Source organism: Beta vulgaris, chromosome 1 (assembly GCF_026745355.1).
Source record: "Beta vulgaris subsp. vulgaris cultivar EL10 chromosome 1, EL10.2, whole genome shotgun sequence".
Taxonomy (NCBI): Eukaryota; Viridiplantae; Streptophyta; class Magnoliopsida; order Caryophyllales; family Amaranthaceae; genus Beta; species Beta vulgaris.
This window is the reverse complement of record NC_079202.1, coordinates 57,145,754-57,169,578: the sequence shown is the minus strand read 5'-3', so window position 1 is coordinate 57,169,578 and position 23,825 is coordinate 57,145,754. Positions and strand designations below refer to the sequence as shown.

General features: G+C 35.6%; 2 protein-coding genes across 2 annotated transcripts; one reads left to right on the top strand and one right to left on the bottom strand.

Moving 5' to 3' along the window:
- Positions 1-6,455: 6,455 nt before the first annotated feature.
- Positions 6,456-14,167, top strand: LOC104889031 (sodium/hydrogen exchanger 2). The gene is made up of 15 exons (XM_010674170.4): positions 6,456-6,776; positions 7,382-7,758; positions 7,866-7,984; positions 8,116-8,213; positions 9,688-9,747; positions 9,829-9,875; positions 9,960-10,154; positions 10,266-10,312; positions 11,561-11,627; positions 11,785-11,885; positions 11,976-12,077; positions 12,175-12,313; positions 12,432-12,494; positions 12,609-12,692; positions 13,230-14,167. Exons 2-15 carry the CDS (start codon positions 7,582-7,584, stop codon positions 13,587-13,589), a joined length of 1,659 nt encoding a protein of 552 aa, XP_010672472.2. The 5' UTR covers positions 6,456-6,776; positions 7,382-7,581; the 3' UTR covers positions 13,590-14,167.
- Positions 14,168-15,601: 1,434 nt separating this feature from the next.
- LOC104889040 (vesicle-associated protein 2-2) lies at positions 15,602-21,605 on the bottom strand. The gene is made up of 9 exons (XM_010674182.3): positions 21,160-21,605; positions 20,582-20,682; positions 20,284-20,354; positions 20,039-20,120; positions 18,394-18,509; positions 18,206-18,316; positions 17,600-17,917; positions 16,629-16,706; positions 15,602-16,112 (listed from the first exon to the last, which is right to left on the bottom strand). Exons 2-9 carry the CDS (start codon positions 20,625-20,627, stop codon positions 15,999-16,001), a joined length of 936 nt encoding a protein of 311 aa, XP_010672484.2. The 5' UTR covers positions 20,628-20,682; positions 21,160-21,605; the 3' UTR covers positions 15,602-15,998.
- Between the last annotated feature and the right edge of the window lie 2,220 nt (positions 21,606-23,825).

Sequence of the window (23,825 nt, the reverse complement as noted above, 5' to 3'; positions counted from 1 at the left end):
GATGATATTCCATTGGAGAAAGTATGGATCATTATAATTGATCGCATTGTTCTGTGAACCAGAATTTTGTCCAACAGAATTATTTTCAGAATTCGAATCACCTTCTGCCATTTTCAGATGCTTAAAAGCTTCAATAAACTGGATCAACTTGAATTTGAGAAAGATGAGAAGATCTAAAGATCAAGAAAGTGAAAGAAGAAGAATTATGAGTTAAAGAAGAAACTTCTGAATTTCCAGATCGATAATACTGGAGCTCTGATACCATAAGAAGAATATGTATGATATTCTGATTGTTGAGAGAAATCTCATTTATCTGAGAATTGAATTTATCAGAAATGAAAAACTGATACAAACTTCCTCTAGAAGATGTATATATACAAGTGTGGTAAGAGAGAGAGAGAGGAGAGAAAGAAAGTTAGTTATAACAATAACTAACTCTAACAGAAAGTGTAACAAACTGATTTACAGAAAATAATTAAACTTAAATTATAATAATATATTTCCTATAGTTAGTTAACTGAGAAATACAAGAGGTGGTGTACACAATATATTGAGAGTAGACAATCTACTTATCTATATCTATACTAATATATTAAAAGGCGTGCACAAACCAGGAACGGTGCCACATGGCGCTCTCTCTATGGAGTTTTAGTTCATGTAATCCATGTACAATAAAAAAAATTAGAAATTGCATGGTATAGGTTTTGATCCCGTGACCTCAAGTTCATGTACTAAAGTTTTAACCACTAGACCAAGTTGTAATTAGTGATATCATATCAAAGTACAATATTAATAAATGAAAATTTTCTTATCCGGGGCATAGTCCGGGCCTAATAACTAGTAAATATATTAAAAGGCGTGCGAAAACAAGAAACTGTGCCACGTGGCGCTCTTCCTATGGAGTTTTAGTTCATGTAATCCACGTATACTAAAAAAAATTAAGAAATTGCATAGTATAAAGTTCGATCTCGAGATCTCAAGTACATATACTAAAGCTCTAACCAATAGGCTAAGTTGTATTTAGTGTTATTATCATAAAGTATTACATTAATAAATAATTTTTTTCTTACCCGGAGTATAGCCCGAGTCTAATAACTAGTGGAATACCTATAAAGATGTTATAATAAGGTTTGAAAACTAAGATTCACTTGTTTTCTTTACTTAATGAGAAAAGACAACATATGTTAGTAGTAGATGATAGTGAGTGTTGACTAATAATTAAAGTTTTAAACATATTTTTTTTTGCCAAAAAAGGAATAATTAATGAAATAGTAGATGTTTATTGAACGAATTGATAGGAAAAAGTGAGTAAATCTTTGATAAATTGGAGGAAGTAAATACTAGGGGACTGTATCACATTCATTGTTCACCCATGTGGTAGAGCACTCCCCTCTAATCTTTGAGGTCAGGGGTTCGATGCTTACCCCCAGCATTATGTTGGGGTATTTCCTTAGCATGCTTTGCATGCTTTACCAGCCAATGTGCTGATAGTTCCTACAAGGCTAGTAGCCTTGGTAGGGGTTAGCCCTTGGGCTAACTTAATTTCTCAATCAAAAAAAAAATAATTGTTCACCCATCCTCCAAAATTTCAATAATACGTCTATAAGATGATAATATCAAATAAGAGAATTGTTGCAAATATTGTGGAGACATTCTTAAAATGATGGAGTAATTAATGGAGAGTAAATATATTCCAAAATAAGGAAAGGAAGAGGTGGTTCTTTAATGGAGTATCACTCACATCAAGGCTTTGCTCATCGTTTGAATCCTCTTCCCAACAATAAGTTAGAAAATTTCACTCTTGTTATATATGGCAATGGTATCGAGCTTGTATGAAGCTTTTGACATGGTATACCCAGCAAGCTATTAGCATAATAAATATAAATCTTTGGACTAATTATATTTCCTAATTTAAAAAATCCGAAATGAGAATCAAGGTAACAATACCATTTCTACTTTATTTTCTAAAAAATAAAATTGGGGAATATCATATATTAGGGAGATGAGAATAAAAGTAAGATAAATGACTCGTTGCCTTCGATAATAGGGAAGACTATCGATATTAATATATTAAAAGGTTTGTTTGAAACATATACATGTCACATGACACCTTTCTTAATTACTCCACATTCATATACATGTACTTCCTACCACATTCATAAGCAAAAATTCTCTTATGGAACCTTGCATATATGTATCTCCCCCAAGTTTGTAACAAATTATTCCAATCAATGAAAATTCATAAATTACAAAATTGGTCCATTAACCTTCCACATGCGCCTGTCACAAATTCTATCATGGGCATATTGATGATATTCCTATTGATATAAGTGCCTTCCTTCACATCCAAATTACGACTACTTGACACGCTCTAGTGCATGGACAAAATGAGTCCCATAGGGGTGACATTCCAAGGGAGGTCTTCATTAGATGTGTTCCCCTCCCAGGGGTGAAAGTTATTCGGATAAAATCCAAAATCCAATCCAATCCAATCTAAATTAGAAATTCGGATCGGATTTGAACTATGTTCGGATTGGATTCGGATTGAGATTTTTTGAAAAATTGGATTTTCGGATCGGATCGGATTGAGGCTAATCGGATCCAAAAATCCAATATAACCAAATAGTAATATGCCTTGTATTATGTATCTGGATTGGGCTTAAGTGCTTAACTGATTTTTTTTTTTTATAAAAAACCTGTGCCGTAGCCCAATACACATAGCACTTCAACCCTTCCCCTAAAACACTAAGTGCACTTAATTCCTCATTTTCTAAATTTGCTAAGTTGTTGTTGTGCTTAATTCATTTCACCGAAAAACTAGAGTTTTAAAAATATCGGATTTTCGGATCGGATCCAATCTAGAGTATGAAAATTCGGATTGGATTGGATTGGATTCAAACCCTAATTGGTTTGGATTCAGATTGAAAAATTGAAATCCAAATTTTATTTTGATCGGATTGGATTAGACCCTAATCCAAACCGCATACCGAACTTTCACCCCTACCCCCCTCCCCATGGATTACTCTGAATACAAACGGTGCTTTGATAGGTGAAGCAAGTCTAGCAAGGGGGTGTAGGCATTCTTCGTGACTGTAAAGGGTCTTTATCCGTGGGTTCTCGGCCAACTTTGGCTCTTGCTCAACTTACAAAGCGGAAATTGTAGCGGCAACTATTGGCCTCGAAATGCCAAGAAATTAGGGATCAATAAGCTAGAATTGCAGATGGATAACAAAGCATGTTTAGAAGTCCTACCAAATACGAATCATCATGATGGTGAATGTGTTCACATGCTTAACTCCTGTCGAACAATCTTAAATTTTGAAGAGTGGGGGGTTCATCTAGCTCATTATTATCGAGAAGGAAATAAAATAGCAGATAGTTTGGCTAATATGGGTGTGATTCGAGAGGTAGTTTATCTTTCCCCTATTTTGCATAAAAAAAAAGTAACATAAATTACCTATATATTCCTACTCTCCGATTTCATTTTCTAGGTAATTAATCTGTTTTTTTATTGACCGACATATTAATTTTCTATAAGAAAAATGGAGATAATCAGATAAATTAAAGCACTGCCTACTAGGCTACCTGATCTGGATTTGTATTTTATTTTAAAACATAGACAATTTTCAGCAAAGTAGTGAGTAGTTCATATTTCTATAAGACAGGTATCTTATCTCATGTAAGGTTTGATACATGAGGCGTCACATATCAGATTCAATCATTCAATTGGGATCTTGTACGTTTCTCTGCTATAGCACCTGCTAGACCACTATGCTTATCAATTCTTCACATGTCTCTGTCTATTTATGTATATAGTCCATACCATTTGAATAAATCTTTTAAGGAAATTAATATTTTGCTAAATTTTAATGAGTTTAATAAGAGATAGGAGAATTATAGCCCCTTTAATTCTTTTTGGAGGGAAAGATCGGTGCTTTCATTAAGTCGTGGACAAACGATCCATCAATATATAAGGAGCCACTTCTAAAGAATAATGGTTTTCCCATCTCCGCTCAACACCAAACAATTAGGTGATGGGCAACACTGTTACCATCCCTAAGCACATGAGACTAACTAAAATATTTATAACCCCTTATTTATAAATCTAGTTATAGCCCCCAATATATATATGTAAAAAATGCTATATTTTAGCTAAAATAGTTTTTATATAGGTTATTTCCAATTCCAATAAATATCTCCTTTGAAAATATTTTCTAATTTAGATTCCTTTAGACTTTGTATATATTAATAATTTTTTCTTTCCCGAGAGTAAATTTTTTTCCCTTGTTTGATTTTGGGTGTTTGAGCTAAACTTATTTTTTGGGGTGCAATTTAATGTTTTATGTTTATTATTATGCTTATATGGAATTACTTACATATTTTTCTATAATTATTTTTAGGCATGCTTGTTGGATGATTCATGTGTGTAACCTTGGGCATGACCTAGTATTGGTTTAGTTTCATTGATATATATATGTTGTCTTATTATCTCTTCTTCTTAGTCTTTGTATCTATGTGTATAATTTTGGGTGTTAAAATTCACCTTATTCAGTTTATTTTTGGGTGCTATTCAAAGTACTATGTGCAGAGTTAACTTGCATATTCTTCTATGCTTTAAGCATGCTTCTTGGGTAGTTCATGTTAGTGATCTTAGACATGACCTAGTATTACTGCTAAATTTGAGTAAACTCCCTTGATTTGAGTGTTTTCGTTGATCTATTATATAGGTTGCAACTTAAAGGTTATCCTTGCAATAATAGGAAACCTAACTAGAGTAGATCATTGTTATTCTACAAAATATATCCAAATACAAACTATAATCCTAGTATATTTTTATATTCTATCACACCTCCTCAGTTATAGCGGGTGTAGGGCGAAAACTAAGACCGCACTTAAACTCCAAGAATAAATGTCGCATAGATCCTTTTTTTTAATATGTCATACCTAGTAGGAACATGTAAACACGTACTTGGCCAATAACAACCTTTTCCCGAACATAGTGGATGTCCATCTCAACATGCTTTGTGTGTTGGTCCTGTATTGGATTGCGAGAAAGATAAATGACACTAACATTATCACAATAGACAATGGTTGCATGTCGAAGAGGACAATATAACTCCAATAGGATATTATGTAACCTATAAGCTTGTGCAACAACATTTGCGACGCTTCAATACTCAACTTCGACATTATATCTAGATAAGGTGGGTTGTGTCTTAGACTGTCAGGAAATAAAGTTATCACCAAGAAAATAACAATAACATAAAGTAGAGCAACGAGTATCTAGACAAGCACCCCAATTTGCATCAATATAAATAATCAAGCGCAAGTGATCAATAGTAGGATATAAATGTAATACATGATCTATGGTGCCCTGTATGTAGCGCAAGATGCGTTTCAGAGCATTATAATGTGACTCCCGAGAATTAGGCATGAATAGGCAAATCTGCTAAACTGCATAAGCAATATATGGCGATTGAATATAAAATACTATAAAGCACCAACTAAACTACGATAATGAGTAGGACTAGAGACAGGAGGTCGTGACTCGGCACTGAGTTTCAAGTTTGTATCAAGGGGAGTCGCTGCAGGCATATATTAACTCATGCCTGCACGCTACTTTTCTTGTGCATATTTATGATGAGATAGAATGATATATGAAGAAGTACGAGTGAAATAGAATTTCTAATTAGATTAAGTTTTATATTCTAAAATCATATCCAAATACAAAATATAATCCTAGTATAATTCCAAATACCACAAGCACTCCTCAATATATATTGCGCCCTAAAAATAAAAATAGGCAAATATTATTTAAATATGAATCACCATCACTGAAAGATACAGTCAAGCACTAAACAGATCGAAGACATACATCATACAGACATACATCATACAGACATACATGCATCTGAATTTCCCATCATTAAGAAGGGGAATCACGAGTAATGCCACTAACTCCACCCCTTTTTATATTTGATACTCTGATCCCCCCGCGCAACACGACTCTCTCTCCTCCACACACCGCCATTTGTCACTTGCATTGGGCCTTGTTTGGTTCTCTCTTAAAAAGTGGATACAAACTTTCTTTTCAATATTCCCTTTTTCTTTTTCTTTTTTAAAAATTATTAAAAGAGACGGTCTAATTTTAGTACTCTTAAAAATTATTGGATTAATTCTCTTCTTAATAACCAATTGCATTAAACTAATCACTAAAAAATTTTTGTAATGAGCAACTTCTCTCGGATTGTAATATGTTTAACATTATTAGCTAATAAATGAATGCCTTGTTTACCAAAAAAAAAAAAAATCACTAAAAAATTATCCTATTCATTATTCGATTAATTCTCTTTCTTAATATCGAAGTTATCATTGTCTAGTTTTAATTTAAAAATAAACGATTTTTTATAAGACAAACACTTTTCTTTTATATTCCTTCTGCTATTACTATTTCCTGATTTTTCTACTACGTCTGCCATAATTTTGTTTTTTCTCTCTCTTATTTTTTTCTAGAGATTTCTCATATCTTGTTCTTCCCTTTTTATCTCTTACCACCACCAGAAATTTCATCTTTTTTATTCCTTTTCTGTAACTTGGGATTTCTGGGTATATAAATTGTTAATCACTAATTAAAAAAGAGCCGATTTTGCTGATTAATTCCTCGAATTTTGTGAATATTTTATCTGGGTTTTGGAGGGAATTTAAAGGAGCAAAATTGATTGATTGATTGTTTGAGTAGCAAACTTTCTATGTCTCCTCTGTTCAGAAACGCATTGGTATGTCTGTTAATCTTCAAATTGCCGACAAATTTTCCTTCTTTTTAATGCTTTCTAATGCCCACTATAATTAATTGTTTATTTAATTTTTTAAAAGGACCAACATTGGAAATATTCCCGGCAATCACCGTACTATTCTTACTTTTTATATGAAATAAAAAGATATTTTGCAATCACAGTGCAAATTAAAGTTTCCTGATTGATCAAATTGCTGGGTTTGTGTTTTTATACTTACATATTTGTGATTGGAATAATTGTTGCTAATTTTAGCTTATGGGTTTATGAGATTTAAGCATATGAAAAAGATAATTGATTAGCATATTGAGTTTATTGTCTTTTTCTAATGGTAAATTATGGTGTTTTTAATCATGTTTCTGGGTCTTTTAATTTTAAGAATTTGAAAGAGATAATAGAGTATAACCTTGTGCTTGATTAATTATAAAGTAGGTTAATTGTGTTTAATATCTGCAGCTGTAAATTTATGTTGCTAATTCTAGGACATGCTTTTCTGAGATTTAAGCATGTAAAAATCGGCATGATTTGTTTTGTAATACTGCATGGTTTAGTTGGTTTAATGTTTTATTGTTTGTATGTATAATTTGCAGAATTTGTATGGTGTATGAGTTTCTGAGGGTCTGGAGATGGACAGCGAGGAGACATAAACTTAGCAAGAATCATTAAACATCAAAAAGTTGAATTTGGAAAGTTACATAGGATTCTTCATATATAACACATATACATATATATATTTTGTATATATATTATTGTGGTTGTTTGGTGTGTGGTAGTACAAAGTAGTGAAGCAATGATGGAGCAGTTAAGCTCTGTGTTCTTCAGCAAGATGAACTCGCTTTCGACTTCTGATCATGCTTCTATAGTCTCGATGAATCTGTTCGTGGCGCTGCTGTGTGGTTGTATTGTAATTGGTCATCTTCTTGAGGAAAATCGCTGGATGAATGAGTCCATAACCGCTTTACTTATCGTATGTCTTTTGAAAGAATATTATTTGCTTGATTTAAGTAAGCATCAAGGTTGGTATTTTGGTAGCGGATCTCAATTTGTACAATGTGTTTCTTATGTTTCTGGCAGGGTTTGTCTACTGGGGTTGTGATTCTGCTAATTAGTGGAGGAAAGAGTTCACATCTGTTGGTCTTCAGTGAAGACCTTTTCTTCATATACCTTCTTCCACCGATCATTTTTAATGCAGGGTCGGTTGTTTTTATCTCCGAATATTCCTTTAGATAACTTGTTTGCTTTCAATTGTAGCCTTTGTTCCTTCACGAAGATTTAGATTCTAATTTTGGGGTACTGATATGATTAGCTTCATGTTCTTGTCCAGATTTCAGGTGAAAAAGAAGCAATTCTTTCGCAACTTCATCACTATCATAATGTTTGGAGCCATTGGCACATTGATATCGTTCACCATCATATCTTTAGGTAATATGGACCTCTATGCTTCTGCTTAATCTAAGCACTTGTATGGTTCTTTTGAAATCAGTTGACATAAGTTTCACGGAGTCAATACTGAGTAGGGATATAGGAGGTGTCCATTACTTTTCCCCCCTTTTCCTCTACCCCCATATTCCCGCTTTTAGTTTTTGTTGCATTCTGACTTCATTACTTGCTCAATTTTCTGATTGTATTTTGGTTTCTTAATTGCTGATGTTGTTTTTACATGAGAAGATTGCTTCAAATCTTTTGTTATCCCAAACCCCACAACAAAAATAGAGACAAATTCGCGACATTTATGCAAGGCAAACAAAGTTTAACCTTTTTATGACGTTCCTATTGGTTTCTCGCTAACTATCCCTCTGTATTATTGTTTTTTTTTTTGGTTGGATATGTTGTAAACATCCTCTTAGTGTTTGATCTTTTATGGGAGAGACAACGTAAATTTGGACCTCATAACAAGATCTATACAGGATACCGGTCATTGTTGATACTTCTTTAGAGTGTTACTTAGTGAGAAAGGACCTGAGGATACAACAAAAAGTGGTGGACCAGTGGCTGGTAATATTTTTTTTTTTTTTTTGTGTGTGTGTGTGACAAGGCATGGTATAAGTTAGTACTTGTGCTGTTGAAGTTGAACTGTTCTTTTACCAAACTTATGTCACTTTGGTGCATGTGGGAATTGATCTTTGTTGTAGGCTGGTGAGCTAGTATCAGCACATGACCAGGGATCCATAAGGATCCTTCCTAGAAGGTGTTATATGGACCACTGATGCTTACATATTTTTGTATTTTCTGTCTTTTCGTGGTTAAAGTTTGTATAACTGCTGTTTACCACATGCTGCTGTCACCCCCTGACCCTTCTTGCATTCGTTTCAAATCATGCTTTCAACCTGTAATTCTAGCTAACTAGAAGATAGAATTGCTTGGAATATGGGACCTTTGTGCTTGTGAATTGTGATAATGTCCGATATGTATCCACATCGATGCAATAGCATTGGCGAATTACTAATTTGATGCGTCTAGTTGTTATTTTTTCATTATTCTTGTTGCATCTTCAGAAACCTATTGACTTGGGCCCTTTCTTTTGAGTTGAACTGAACTGAAACTGCACCCAAAAGGACAAGGCCTTGATGACACATTGGTTTGAATTTAGTTTGACACTTCTTCTATCAAGTTCAAAGAATTATTGACTTGAGGATTACCAGATGTGTAATTGGGTAGTGAAATTCGTGAACTGGCCGATGTACTAATAGTGAGTAATACTAAAGGCACAGAAAAATTCCTGCATGATTCTTAATGGAATTTTCGAGCCTATTTTTGCTGCCTTGTATATCTTATATTCCACAAGTAGGACTCACTTAATGGACTGAGAAAAGCCTTTTCTGCCTCATTGGTTGACTTAGTTGATTGTGTTAATACTTTTAGATTTTGCATTCTGATTTTATAATTCATGATGCAGGAGCCATGGCAATTTTTAAGGAGATGGACATAGGCTCTCTGGAATTGGGAGACTATCTTGGTAACTATTTTCCTTGCATCATACAAACACTGGATATTATCTGTTGTTGGGGTTTTAATGATTTCATCCATCACTTTTCAGCAATTGGTGCAATATTCGCTGCAACAGATTCTGTATGCACATTGCAGGTAAGCACTTTTCAAACCCATGGAAGAACTTGAAAGGAAAGACCCTATTAGTACACGACTTAATTGATGCCTTTCATGGAGCAGGTGCTTAACCAGGATGAAACTCCCCTTCTCTACAGTCTCGTGTTTGGTGAGGGTGTTGTTAATGATGCCACATCGGTGGTGCTTTTCAATGCAATCCAGAGCTTCGACCTTACGCATATCGATCACAGAATTGCTTTACAGTTTAGTGGCAACTTCTTATATCTATTTTTCGCAAGCACCTTGCTTGGAGCGATGGTAAGGCTATGCCAATCTCCCTTTGTTTGTCTCATTCTGTTGCACTCTAGCTTAGTTTTGTATGTGTGGAGTCATTTGTTATGAAATTACAATTTTGTGTTTTCTTTGCAGACAGGCTTGCTCAGCGCGTACATTATCAAAAAGTTGTACTTTGGAAGGTATGTCTTATTTGAACTTCGATATCTGCAACTTTTCAAGTTCTGTAAAATTACATCGACATGTGTTCTTATGTAGTGGAATATTTATAAACATGTACCAGCTTTTAGTCAATGTCAATACTCATAATGGTCATACAGAGTTACAAGGAAAAATTAATTGGTCATCGTCGTAAACTCCACTGGTTCACTTATGCTATCAACAACTTTCTCCGACCTGTCTGAAGGATGTCTAAGGATAACTTCACTTTTATCCAGTATACAGAAGTCTATTACAATGACTAATTATTTCCTTACATGTGCTAAGTTAAATGAATGATGGATCCCATTTCTGACAAACTATCACTGTCTGCCAGACCATATGGATATAGGAGTATCGTTATTGGAATTGTTTAAATTTGCACTGCACATGTGCGTGTCTCTCATTGTCAGAAAATCAAGTGTAAAGTTGTAAATTTTGGACTGTCAACAGAGGGTGATAGAGAGATCGTTGATCTGTAGTGTCACAACTGTATAAATGTGGATGTCAGCATGCACTTTTAGTTTAAATGGCTGAATCTGATCCGGATGGCATCGGCAAATTAGGCAGGGTTGGCTAGAAAATATTTGTTAGTTGTAACAATATGCGATGAATAATCAGGTGGTTTCATGTGGATGTTCAAAATCTACTCAAATTACTTGTAGTGACTAAATATAATCCAATTCAGTAATAAGATGCAGAAGCTCAAATTTCAGTTATACCATTACATTAATTGTATTTCTTAAATCAACTTAGAACGAATTCTTACCAATCCAACCCTTACTTCCCATGCACAGTTTGTATGGTTCACAATATTTGGGGGGATCATTTGGCCAATGTCTGATCCTGAACTGGCGTGGACTTGTTCTTTTGAACCTTATATTGCTTCCTGTAAACAAATGTACGGCCTTTTCTCAACAGTTTACTTTTTATGTTGCTGTTTGGGATCAGATGCTATCTCCTTGGGTGTTTCTGGGATGGGAAGATGATCTAGAAGAGGAAAATGAAAAGCCTTCTTGTTTAGTCTTTTCACTAGTCAATAATAAGATGGTTCTGTTATGTATCGCTCTGCGTTCCCTGTTACTGCAAATGCATTATCTTAGTGAACATTCATCTGTATTATTCTCTGAACTTTCAATTCTCCTCTTCAATATACTATATAGGATGGCGAGGGATATAAAATGCCAATTTTTGAAGATGACCTGTGACTGAATTTTGTTGCAATATTGCAGGCATTCCACTGATCGAGAGGTTGCTTTAATGATGCTTATGGCTTATCTATCTTACATGCTTGCTGAAGTAAGCTTGTAGAGCATTTTTTTCTGAAGCTTTTATTTTTATGGAAAAGCATTTTTCTTTTTTACTTATCTTGTTTCACGTGAGTTGATCAGTACTGTATATTTTGTTAGCTAGTTCTAAGTTTTGTCAAGGGCTAATACTTTGTTGTTTTTTGCAGCTCTTCTACCTGAGTGGAATCCTTACGGTATTCTTCTGTGGGATTGTCATGTCTCATTATACATGGCACAATGTGACTGAGAGCTCAAGAGTAACCACCAAGTACTGTGGCTTGTCTTTTTAGATCACCCAAAATCTTGTATAAATTTTATGGTTGTCCTGACCCTTGATCTCCTCTCTGGTGAATCACAGGCATGCTTTTGCAACACTGTCTTTTGTTGCTGAGATTTTCCTCTTTCTGTATGTCGGTATGGATGCATTGGACATTGAGAAGTGGAGATTTGTGAGTGATAGGTAACTATAAAACCTTTAAGATTTTTTTTGGATATATCAAGATTCAAGTCCCATTTTCTGGGTCTGTTGTGGTGATGAACTTTTAAATGCTCTGCAGTCCTGGAACATCTATTGCTGTGAGTTCTATATTGATAGGTCTGGTCATGGTTGGAAGAGCAGCTTTTGTTTTCCCCTTATCTTTGTTAATGAACTTATCCAAGAAATCGCACAGTGAAAAGGTCACCTTCAATCAGCAGGTAAGTCTTGTTCCCGGTCGTTCAGATATATTATTGTTGATCAGTTCATAACTTCATAGATTTAATATGTTTTCAGTTCACAACTTCATATAGATTTAATATGTTTTCTAAATATTAGGTGGTCATTTGGTGGGCCGGTCTCATGAGAGGTGCTGTCTCTATGGCACTTGCTTATAATCAGGTATATCAGTGATTCATGTTCATTTAATCAGTTAATTTCATGTATCTATAGGCTTAGGCCGTCTCATAATCAGTTAATTTCATGTTATCCTTGGTTATTGGCTGGCTTTTGCAGTTTACAAGGTCAGGGCATACACAGCTAAGGGGAAATGCAATAATGATCACGAGCACTATATCTGTCGTCCTTTTCAGTACAATGGTAGGTAGTTACAATGCCAACATTCTGACTGCCTTTTAAAAAGTAAAACCATCTGCACCTTAATTTCTGTTCACTTCCATTGCTCAATATCTTCAGGCTTAAGATATATTAGTGAGCGAGCTCCACATGCTTCTATTCCAACCACTTGACACCTGAGGCTTTTGGTAGTTGTAGACTTGTAGTTGAGCATTATACTGGCTTTATTCATCCTATGCTAATTGGACTATCCCTGAACTCAGAGACATAAGATCTGCTAGTTTCCAGAAATGCAAGTCCAAGGAGTATAACTAACTATGATATGCTAATTAAACACCCAACAAACTATTAGAAATTCATATAATTAGGGGAGTGCATGTTCTGGTGTATAGTACTGGACTGAAACGAATTGGACCGAACCAGACCGGTGAATCAGATATGGTCTTTGTAATCCATAGGCTGGAAAAGCCAAAGTTTGAACGTGTAGGAGAGAATCTTTGGTCTGATATCCATGTATGAGAGCTTCTTGAATTTGGATCTTGATCAATGTCTTTCCTGCAGGTGTTTGGGTTGCTGACAAAGCCTCTAATATCATTCTTGCTGCCTCACCCAAAACACTTTACTAGTGCGAGCACTGTGTCAGATATGGGGAGTCCAAAATCATTCTCCTTGCCACTGCTTGAGGACCGACAAGATTCTGAAGCTGATATGGGAAACTACGAGGAGAGCACTAACCGGAGTATTCCCCGACCTGGTAGCCTCCGCATGCTTCTAAATGCACCTACTCACACTGTCCACTTTTACTGGCGCAAATTCGATGATTCTTTCATGAGGCCTGTATTTGGCGGTCGAGGTTTTGTACCTTACGTCCCAGGCTCACCTATTGAACAGAGCACCGAAAATTTGATAGACAGAATATAGGACTAGGACAGAGTATGAGGCAGTTGGCGTGAACCGAGTCTATAAACGTCTGCATGGTCAAGAATGCCCTTACCAAAGAACGATCTGGCGATTGGTCTCATGGGCTTTCCTGCTAAGAGAGTTGTAGTATACTTCTGTTGATAGATACTCCTACCAGTTTACAGTAACACTGCAGATTGAATTATCAAGGCACTCCGAATACTATGGTAATTCTATGTATTCTTTAATTTGGCTTGAGCTAGAATCCTCTAGCATCTTTTTGTAGTCCTATATAATTATAATCCGGGTTTTCTTTTCTTCTTTTATTTCTAGTGTACTTTTTTCTCTTCTGAACCAAAGTTTGGTCGTTGGAGTGTGCGTACTGTAAACATATCTATAGTGTATGTTTGTGAATTGTGAACACATTTGTGTATTTAGGGGATGATGATGAGTCTAATCAGCTAGCAATTATTTGAGCTTGACTCGAAATTGTAAGAGCTAAACATCATAAAGCTCAGTATGAGATGTTTGTGAATGGGCAAAAATATTTCTAACTATTATGTTGTTACATATCTATCATAAATTATCATGTTTCTACATATTTCAAATTTAGACGTTATTAGTAGTATAAAGTTGTACAATATTCAGAGAAAATATTTAATTATCAGCTAAAGCATAATTATATTTTGGTTGAAGTTTGTAAACTTGAGTTTTGAACTGAGTTGAACGCAGAAATCTGTGTTTAAGATTCAGCTTGAGCTCAAATATAAGTGAAATGAGTCAGGTTGAGCAATCTCAAATTCGAGCTCGGCTCGGCACGGCATTACTTATCAAGCTTTCGCAATGTCGCAATGAGCATCTTGCATCCCGATATCAGGTTTACTGCTTGTTTCATATGAGCAGTTAGAAGTCCAAGGCCTTGTTCTTGTAAGTTTAGCAGTTCTTTACGATAAGCTCGTTAGGAATGGATAAACACGACGAGACGACAGTTAGTGATATTTGTTACTGAATGGTTCATTACAAATTTACCAATTGTGTCAACACATGGTGGCTAATTACATCTACATTGTCCCCTCCCATTTTTCTTTTTTCTTTTTTCTTTTTTGATTGGGAAATTAAGTCAGCCCAAGGACTAACCCCTACCAAGGCTATTAGCCTTGTAGGAACTACCAGCACATTGGCTGGTAAAGCATGCAAAGCATGCTAAGGAAATACCCCAGCATGTTGGGGGTAAGGATCGAACCCCTGACCTCAGAGATCAGAGGGGAGTGTTCTACCACATGAGCTAGCTCCTCATCCTTCCATTTTTCTTTTTTCTAGTTAACGCACATGCTATTTATTTTAATTACGATTCGATACAAATTAGAAAAGTTGATATTTTGAAAATAATCAAAGAATTAATCTAACAATATCTCACAAGTTAATATTTTTTTTTATAATGGAAAGAATTTTTGGTCAAAACTTTAGCAATGTGAGTTCACCTAAACATTGATTGTACGGATAAGAATATGGAATAGAGGTAGTAAGTATTCTTCGCAATTTTTGCGAAGAACTTGGTGCCGTTCAACTAGTTTCTTTACTTAGTACAGAATAAAAATCTTTTATTTGATCGGTATAAAAATTGTCAAAATAATATGTTACTATTGGCAACAATTATAAAGTACAACTTTTTTTCTATTTGCTAACGACTAGTGATACTTATTATACCAATTTGTTTCATCGTCATGTTTTAATTTCTATACTTGTAAACGATGTATTAAGATTTAGGATTTTCCTTCGTGTTGAAGGCCTCCTAGTCCTCTTTTTTTATTATCTTTATAAATAAAAATTAATTTGTTTCATCATGTTTTCTTTTTGTGCAACAGTTATTTGAGCAGCGTGGTGCACGCTGATAAAAAAATTGTACATGCATGTCATAAGAAACCATACAAATAAATTCACGTTAAAAGGGCTCACACTCAGAGAAAGAACAGTTTAACATTATCTTTACACTTCGAGTTGAGATAGTCAGATTGTCACATAAGATATCTGCAGACTGAAAAGAAACAATGGATACCAATTATAAGTTCTCGACATTCAATTCGATCCCAAGGACCAGGAGATTGGATCCTAACAATGTACTTGTTACACTTAACATTTGCGAAAAGAGGCCAAAACATGCATCTATTTAAAGTATCCACACACACAACCATCATCTGTCCATATACTATATGAATGTTCGCATCATCTCACGAGTACTATTTGGGGGTGGGGGGTGGGGGGTGGGGGGATGTATGTCACTCATGTACAAATAATATGACCTTGAAAATCTAACATATACACAATATCTCTTGGTTACCAAAGCTACAATCTCAGGTCAAGCCTCGTCTATTGTAAGTATTTAAGGGCAGAAGAGGATAAGAGTGTCGATCATGCTCAGATATTGGTTTCTCAGGGATGAAAGCCATACCCGGCTATAAGACTGATGAGTGCTACCATGCAGACAAACAGAAGTGGAAATCCATCCTGTACTCTTCTTTCTACTTTTCTCGTTCTTAGAAAACCCTGCACACAATTTAACAAACAGAAGAACATACATCAGGCATAAACGAGCAATGAATGAAATCAACATACATGGTCTATCTTAACCAGAAGATCGAACAGAAAAGATTCCAACGTTACAAAAAATATGACATGTCAACAATAAGCTTCCCTGTCCTACAAAAAGAAAAGAGCTTCCATTGGCCATCACCACAATCAGTACACCCCGAACTAAACTCACATTTGCCTTACGCTGGGTAAAGTGGAGTGAATTATATGCAGTCTGACCTTGAAATTGCAAAAAACTGGCTTAAACTTGTTCCCAAAAAACTTTGAAATCACTAACTCTGTTTTATTTGAATACAGAAGAAAGAATTATCCTTTATATATGCTGGTCTTCCTCACCTCCCCCCCCCCCCCTATTAACATCTTGATCTTTGATGTCTGCAATTCTTTTTTTACAGAAATATGCAGAATGAAAGTTCTCATCATCAGTTCTGAATACAGGGAAAAGATACTAAAAATGGGTATTGAAACTACCATTTCCTGTTTCAGTGACTCCCTCTCTTGAATGACAACTCTCCTCTCTTCAGTCAGATTCGAGATGGTCACTTCTGCCTGCAAAATCAGAGGACATGTTTTGGTTACTGCGATGCGGACATAGAGAAGATGACAACAAATGAATAACAATCAGGGTTAACGTGGTCATATCAGATAATATTTGTCATGCATTCTGTCCTGAACAGAACAAAGAATGTAGAACCCATTGTAGTTTGGAGTAATGGATCCAAGAAGGCCAAAAATATATGGAGAGGGATATATACATGATAATTTATCTGCCAGAATATGCATGGAAATTTGACTTCCAAATAGTCAATGGTAAAATTTCGAGACACTAAGAAAATTATTAGGGAATTTCACCAAGCATGCGATCCATCCGAAGTTCCAAATGTATTTCTCATATTCTACTGTGCAATTGTCCCAAGATCTGATCACAATATGATATTTTGCCCATTATTTCACTTATACGCTCTCCATAAGCTTGACTTAAAAATCAAGCACTTCAAAAGGAAGATAGATGCTAAAATCTCAAGGACATCCCAACCATTTTCTTCCTAGTGAACAGGCTGAGGAAACAAAACCCATAGAGCAGAACTCCAGTAGGCCATCAACTAGCCACAAGCGTCACAAATTTCCAACCTGAGTTTTTTTTTGGCAAGAACTACACTTGGAATTCTTCTTAGTGCTCAAGCCACAAGTGTCACAAATTTCCAAACTGATTTTTTTAGCTAGAAATATACTGGGAATTCTTCTTAGTGCTCAAGTAGTCATCTCCCTGGGAGGAAGGCAGGAAGGTCAAGTACAAAAACACACTGAGCGTAATAACAAAAGGAGAACAACTCAGGAGAGGACAAGGGGGGGGGGGGGGTAAGAGAGAAACAAAAAGGAAGCAAAGAAGGAGAAACCATTATGTCACAGCTACTGATACAAAATCTTGTAAAGTAACCGACCTTGCTTAGCTTCAACTCAAGTTCATGTAGTTTTGATTTCATTTCTTCAACATCCTTGAACAGTCTTTGATCCTCCGCCCTCACTGGAATTCTTGACTCAATTACTTTAGATTCTACATCGTTTCTAATTACTGGTTCTATTTCCTTCGTGAGTTGTGACTCCACATCTTTCGGAATAATTGAGTCAACAACCTTGCTTGATCCAAATTTCATCTTCTTTATTGGTTCTACATTATCCTGAAGCTGAGCGATGTCGACATCCTTCACTGGCTTCAAATCCTCATTGTTTACGGCTTTTGACACGCCATTCTCATCAGCCTGTTGCATTTAAAGAAAAATAAAAAAACAAAAACAACAATGAAACGACAAACATCTTGAAAATGTGAAAATCAATAAAAAAGTAATTTTTTAACCTGTAATCAGGGAGAAATAATATATCAACAATAAGTCCATCATCTAAGCAGAAAAATCATGCATGAAGCAAGTAAAGATTAAATTAATAAATCTAACACTAAATCGGAAGGGCTCAGTATTAAAGCACAAGCAGGGAGCAAAAGAGGACACAAGACTAAGATATCTGGCAACTCAAAGGTCACAAACTATTACCTGCTTCAGCATTCCATCAATAGGTAACAGCTCCGGAGATTGTGGTGGTGGTAAAACAAGATTCACTCTCATTTTAATCTCTTCAACATATCTCACACCATCCTTCACGAACTGCAAAGGAGACAATAACCACAACAATAAGCAAAAGCGACAAACTAAAAAGTTTAGTATCAACAACTGTCTCATACCATATCAGATGTAATGTCCTCCTCCACTGTTCCTTCCTGGACAATTGTGCTTTGAACCAAGAACTTGTCCTTGCATGTTGTATCGGCTGGAGCTGTTCTCAGAGCTTGCATAATGACTGCATCAACAAAAGATTGAAGAGCAATAGTGAGTTCTGACTTCAGCAACTAAGACATAAGATCTAAACAGCAGAGAATTGGAGCAAACAGAGAAGTGGGAAAGAAAAGGCCAGGAATCCTAGTATCCTACTGGATTAGGCAGAGTGTTGCAAGAGGCTAAACTTATTCATTATCTATTCAATAGCTATTTTCAAGTGAATACTCTTTGGAAAGCAAGAGGCTAAATTATCAGTCTTTAGCTATCAACTGCAAAGTTGCAGATCTTTAACATACTTCACGTCTCAAAATGAGAAAAGAGCCCTCTTCAGCCACCATATATAAGGGACTAACTTCTTAATTCAGTGAAAAAGCATGTAATTTACTTAAATGTTGACTAAGATCAGAAAGAAACACTATGTTTTTGGAGCATCAAGATATTGCCAAAAATTAACTCTCACCCAACTGTCCTAAATCTTAATACAAAAAAGCTACATTTGATCCTTGACACAAAATGTCAGGCCTCAGGGATTTAAAACTAATGACAAGCTTTTCTAAACTACAGTCACTACACGTCCCAACTCTCCAACTCTAATTTGAATGCAGGAAACACTGTGTACATACAACCCTCAATTCCGGAAGTGAAAAATTAAGAAATTAGTGCAATCTAATAACAAGTAACAGGAATAGGTGATGGAACTGCACCATGACAAGGTAAACGGGGACCTAACAGTAAGCTAGGATATTAAGCATCTACAGTTTCTACACCAACTAGCAGAAGGAAGAAAACCATATAAAGTGCCCAACATTCACATATGATCATCCTCATAAAGCTATAACAAGGCTTAAGTATACTAGTCCAGCGGGTGCTTCATGATACTAGAGTATTCCTAATGTTGCTCGAAACTTCAAAATCACAAAACGAACCTCTTTAATAATTTAGTTAAATAGCCAACATTAGTTGAACAGTACAGATATTATCATACAACACCGTCACCAAAGTACCCTGACCAGACTCATCAATTTTAAAGGACTTCTGTTGCTTTATAAAAGTTCTAATGTACTCTATCTAGTGTGTTAATCGATCCAGCATTAGCACATATAATTTGCATCGAAAAAATAAGCATCAATTTTATATAATTACATAATACTAGCATATTCATGCACCCCACAAAAAGTCATCTCTAAGGGTCGCTCCTGCAAAATTAGCTCTTGATAAGTCCACGTCCTTCCTCCAACTCCTATACCTTAATAATTCGGGTAACTTAAAAAATGCTTCTCTAGTGGGCAAGTGCACCATACTCGAACTCTAAATTAAAGTCACTTTTAACTCCCCACGCAAAATTTTATTAACTTAACAACTAATGCTATCAGTATATCATCAATAAATTAATAAACTAATAATCTTATAAACGAAATATTTTAACATCACAACTCCATACAAATTTTAATAATTCAATAATTAAAGGTAACAAACTATGATCACAGAGGTCAAATGCAACCTAATACTTCGAGATGGAGGTTATACTGAAAGAGTTACATAATGGCATACCAATGAATTCATGAACTGATTTTGGCTGAATAACACCAACATTAGGCCGCACACAGTATTTCTTAGGTGATGTAGTCTTAACCTGCGATAATCATGGTTGAGTCACAAAACCTTTTTAACTTCAACTCATCATAAGATCGAAATTATACGGTAGATACATTCAAGCCTCAAAATGGCAACCAGACAATGGTATAATCATATATAGCATCAAATCCAAACCAAAACACAGTCCAGTCAAATTGTACCTTGAAGGCAAGATACTGGTCAGTTCTGTTGACGAGGCGAACTGTACACTTGCTCTGTTTATCCAATTCAACTACAATTTCGGTAAAAGAAAATGTAAAACGTGAATTATAGCAAGCAAATTAGTTCACTCCATGAAAAAGTGGGACAAAATAATGTAAATCAAACATATATAATGAAATTCAATAATTCGCTGATATCTCAAAAGAAACTAAGTGCAAAAAATCAGCCACAAAAATTACAGGTAATAATTGTAATTTTTTTGGTAATTGATTACAATAAAAAGGAAAAGTGACTAACCAGCGAATTTGAGCTCACGAGGTTGAATCTCCAACTGCGAACTCATGATTTCTTCTTATGATGAATGATAATTGCTTTCTCAGCATATACAGCTCAACTTCCTGAAATTTCAACGTAAATTCCATAAATCAAATTATAATTCAACTTTATTTTTTAATGACAATGTGAAAAAGCATGGAATCATTGAAGAAAAAAGAAAATCACAAAACAGTTCAATTAAACCCTAAAAAGATGTTATAAAGCTCAAAATTAAAAAATGATTGCATTGATCATATATATACATCTATATAAAAAGTAGCATCAACCAGATCAGAAAGCACGATCAATGAGAGAAAGCGCGCAAAAAGCATTACCAGAATATTCTAAAAGCGAAGATTAAAATTCCTAATTTAATTAATTTTCTTTATACAAAATTCAGGAAAAAAAAAAAGAGAATACAGATCGAAAACTCGAAATTGCGACTCAAGTACAAAAATCAGAATTAGTACAAATGATCAAATTTCAAGCGGTCAAATCAAAATGTACGAAAGAATTGACAATAATTAAATTTCAGAGAGAGAAAGAGAGAGAGATCGTACTGTTTGAAGCGGAATTTCGAAACGAATGATGCGGAAAAATGGAGGATAATAATTGGGAGAGATGACCAAAAATTGAAATGCGTGATAATGGCGTTAAGATTACTCTTACGTAATACTATATTCAAAAATGGAGAATTCAGTCGAATTATTTAATGCAGTTGGTGATAAAATTGTAGAATGAGTTTCAAAAATGGTGGAAAATTCTGAGGATGGGATGAGAGAGAAAGAGGAGTGATAAGAGAAAGAAGTGAAAAGGAAGTAAAATTGGGAGTAATGGCGAAGGTGATATTTTTCCTTTTAGGTGGGTGTTTGGTGTTGGATTTTGTCGTCAAAAGAATTGAAAGGGAAAAATTAAAAGGTGTGAATGAAGAGAGTTCAGCTCTGTTAGTGGAGGCCGTTGTACCGGCCGTTCTCTTTCTTTTCTTTCTCTCTTCTGTTTTTGAGTTTCGTGTTTGTTTTGTTGAAATTTATATGAAAATTAGTGTCTTAGTCTAGTGGTTAGAGTTTGTGTCGAAGTTTATTAGGTATATTTTAAGTCGGGATTTTCTGCTCTTGAAATATATGGGTTCAACTGAATTGAATTGCATTATTTTTCGTATGGTTTTTTTTTTACCAATTATATAAAGAGAAATATTTTCGATATTGATCGATTACCAATATTTGTTATATATAAAGAGGATCATTGTTTTACGGGAAGAATCCCAAGTTATCGTATTATTCTAAAAATGTCATATGGTGTTTATATCATCTCGAACAGATAGTTTATGACAAAAAATAATTATGTGTTATCGTCTTTATTTATCGTATATCGTCCGTTTTTATATGGTCTTTTTTTCTTTTTTCTCCCTCCTACTTCTTCTTCGACCATAATCACCACCTAGCCACCGCTGCCCTCACCTCTCACCAGCCCGTCACCCCACCCTTACAACCCCCACCTTATCCCCACAACAGCCCCCATCTAAGGATGGAAATGGGTGATGGATGATCCATTACCCGCTTAACCCGGTATTTTAAATGGATGAAAACCCGAATTTAAATGGATGAAAAGTGGGTGGTGGGTGAGAATTTTTTCATCCGTCACCCGATCCATCACCCGTTTAACATCCAACTCATTACCCAATTATTAAATTTTACATGTAAATTACTTATATTTTATGTTTTTGATATATTATTTTATATTATGTCATTAATTTTTTAAAAATATACTAAATATCATCACCCATTTAGCACCCGACCCACCCGTTTCACCCGATGGATGACGGATGGATGGATGCGGGTGGAGTAAACAATTGCGTGTGGTGGATGCGGGTGATGTTCCACCCACCCCGAATCAGATCCATTTCCATCCCTACCCCCATCCCACCCTCGTCACTAGCAACCCCACCCGCCATCTACCCCCACAGGGCGTAGCCCTTGACCACCGCAGGCCGCCACAGCCTACCCTCCACCCCATTCCCTCCCTACCGCCACGTTGTCGCCCACCCTCCCACCAAGCCCCCCTCGCAGTCCCCCACAACGCGTCGCTCAGTCCGCTCCTCTAATACCTCTCCCAACTCCACACCCCCCCCACACACAAGCCCCCCACCCCATTATTCTTCCTCTCTCTCCCTTCCTCCCCTATTTTGATTTTTTTTTCACTGAATTGAAACGAAATTGAATTTTGGGTTCCACCTAAGGATGACAATTGGGTTGCGCGAGGTAGTGCGGAGTATGATACCTCCACACCCACACCAACATAAAATTCTCATCCCCGCACAACTACCCATTGCAGTGGAAAATTCAAGACACATCCTCGCCCCCACCAGGTACGTATTAAAACCCATCCCGGCCCTACCACCCGCTTCATCACCGCTCTACTACCCGCATGGGTACTCGTATCTGCTTCGTACCTGCGTCATTCCCACAAATTTATATTTTGTGAGATAAAATTATTGATAATATAAGTACATAAATAGAATTTTAATAATAAATATTCGGGGCGGGCGGGGGTAGGAGCTGATTTTCAAAGAAGTCAATCAGATTTGGGCGGGTATAGCATGAAAAACACACCCGCTCCACCACCCATTGCGGGTACGATTTCAATCCCCATCCCGCGAAATCTAGACCCATCCCCGCCCTGCTGGGGCGGGATGGGGCGGATCTTCTACTTGTTCAGCCCAACTGCCATTTCTAGTTCCACCATGGAGGAATTGAAATTATTTTTCGATTTGACAATCGGGAAAAATGGTCGTTTCCACCGTGGTGGAAACAAAAAACTGGCTTGGTCATACTAAAAAATTCTGGAATTTAAATATTTTTAGTTAAAAAGGTTCTAAAAAATACAAAATACGGGAAGTGTTTAGTAACCATAAAAAAGAAAACTAGTTTTGAACTCGAGTGATACCTTGAGTCAGTTTACTAATGTGTTAGCAATAATAGAATAAATCATGTTATTCACATTTTATGTGTTATGAAATAAGTGAAACACTTTTATCTTTTATTTGAGAAATTTTTAAGAGAAATATTTCACTTATTTCAAAATGGAGGTAGTATTATACATGTATAGGAAACAACTTAATTTGATAAGATAAGTTTTTTGTCTTCGATACTCGAGGGTGTGGGTTTAAAACTATGTTTGATAATGTTCACATTATTTGAATTGTATAATGGTGAATTTTGTGACATTA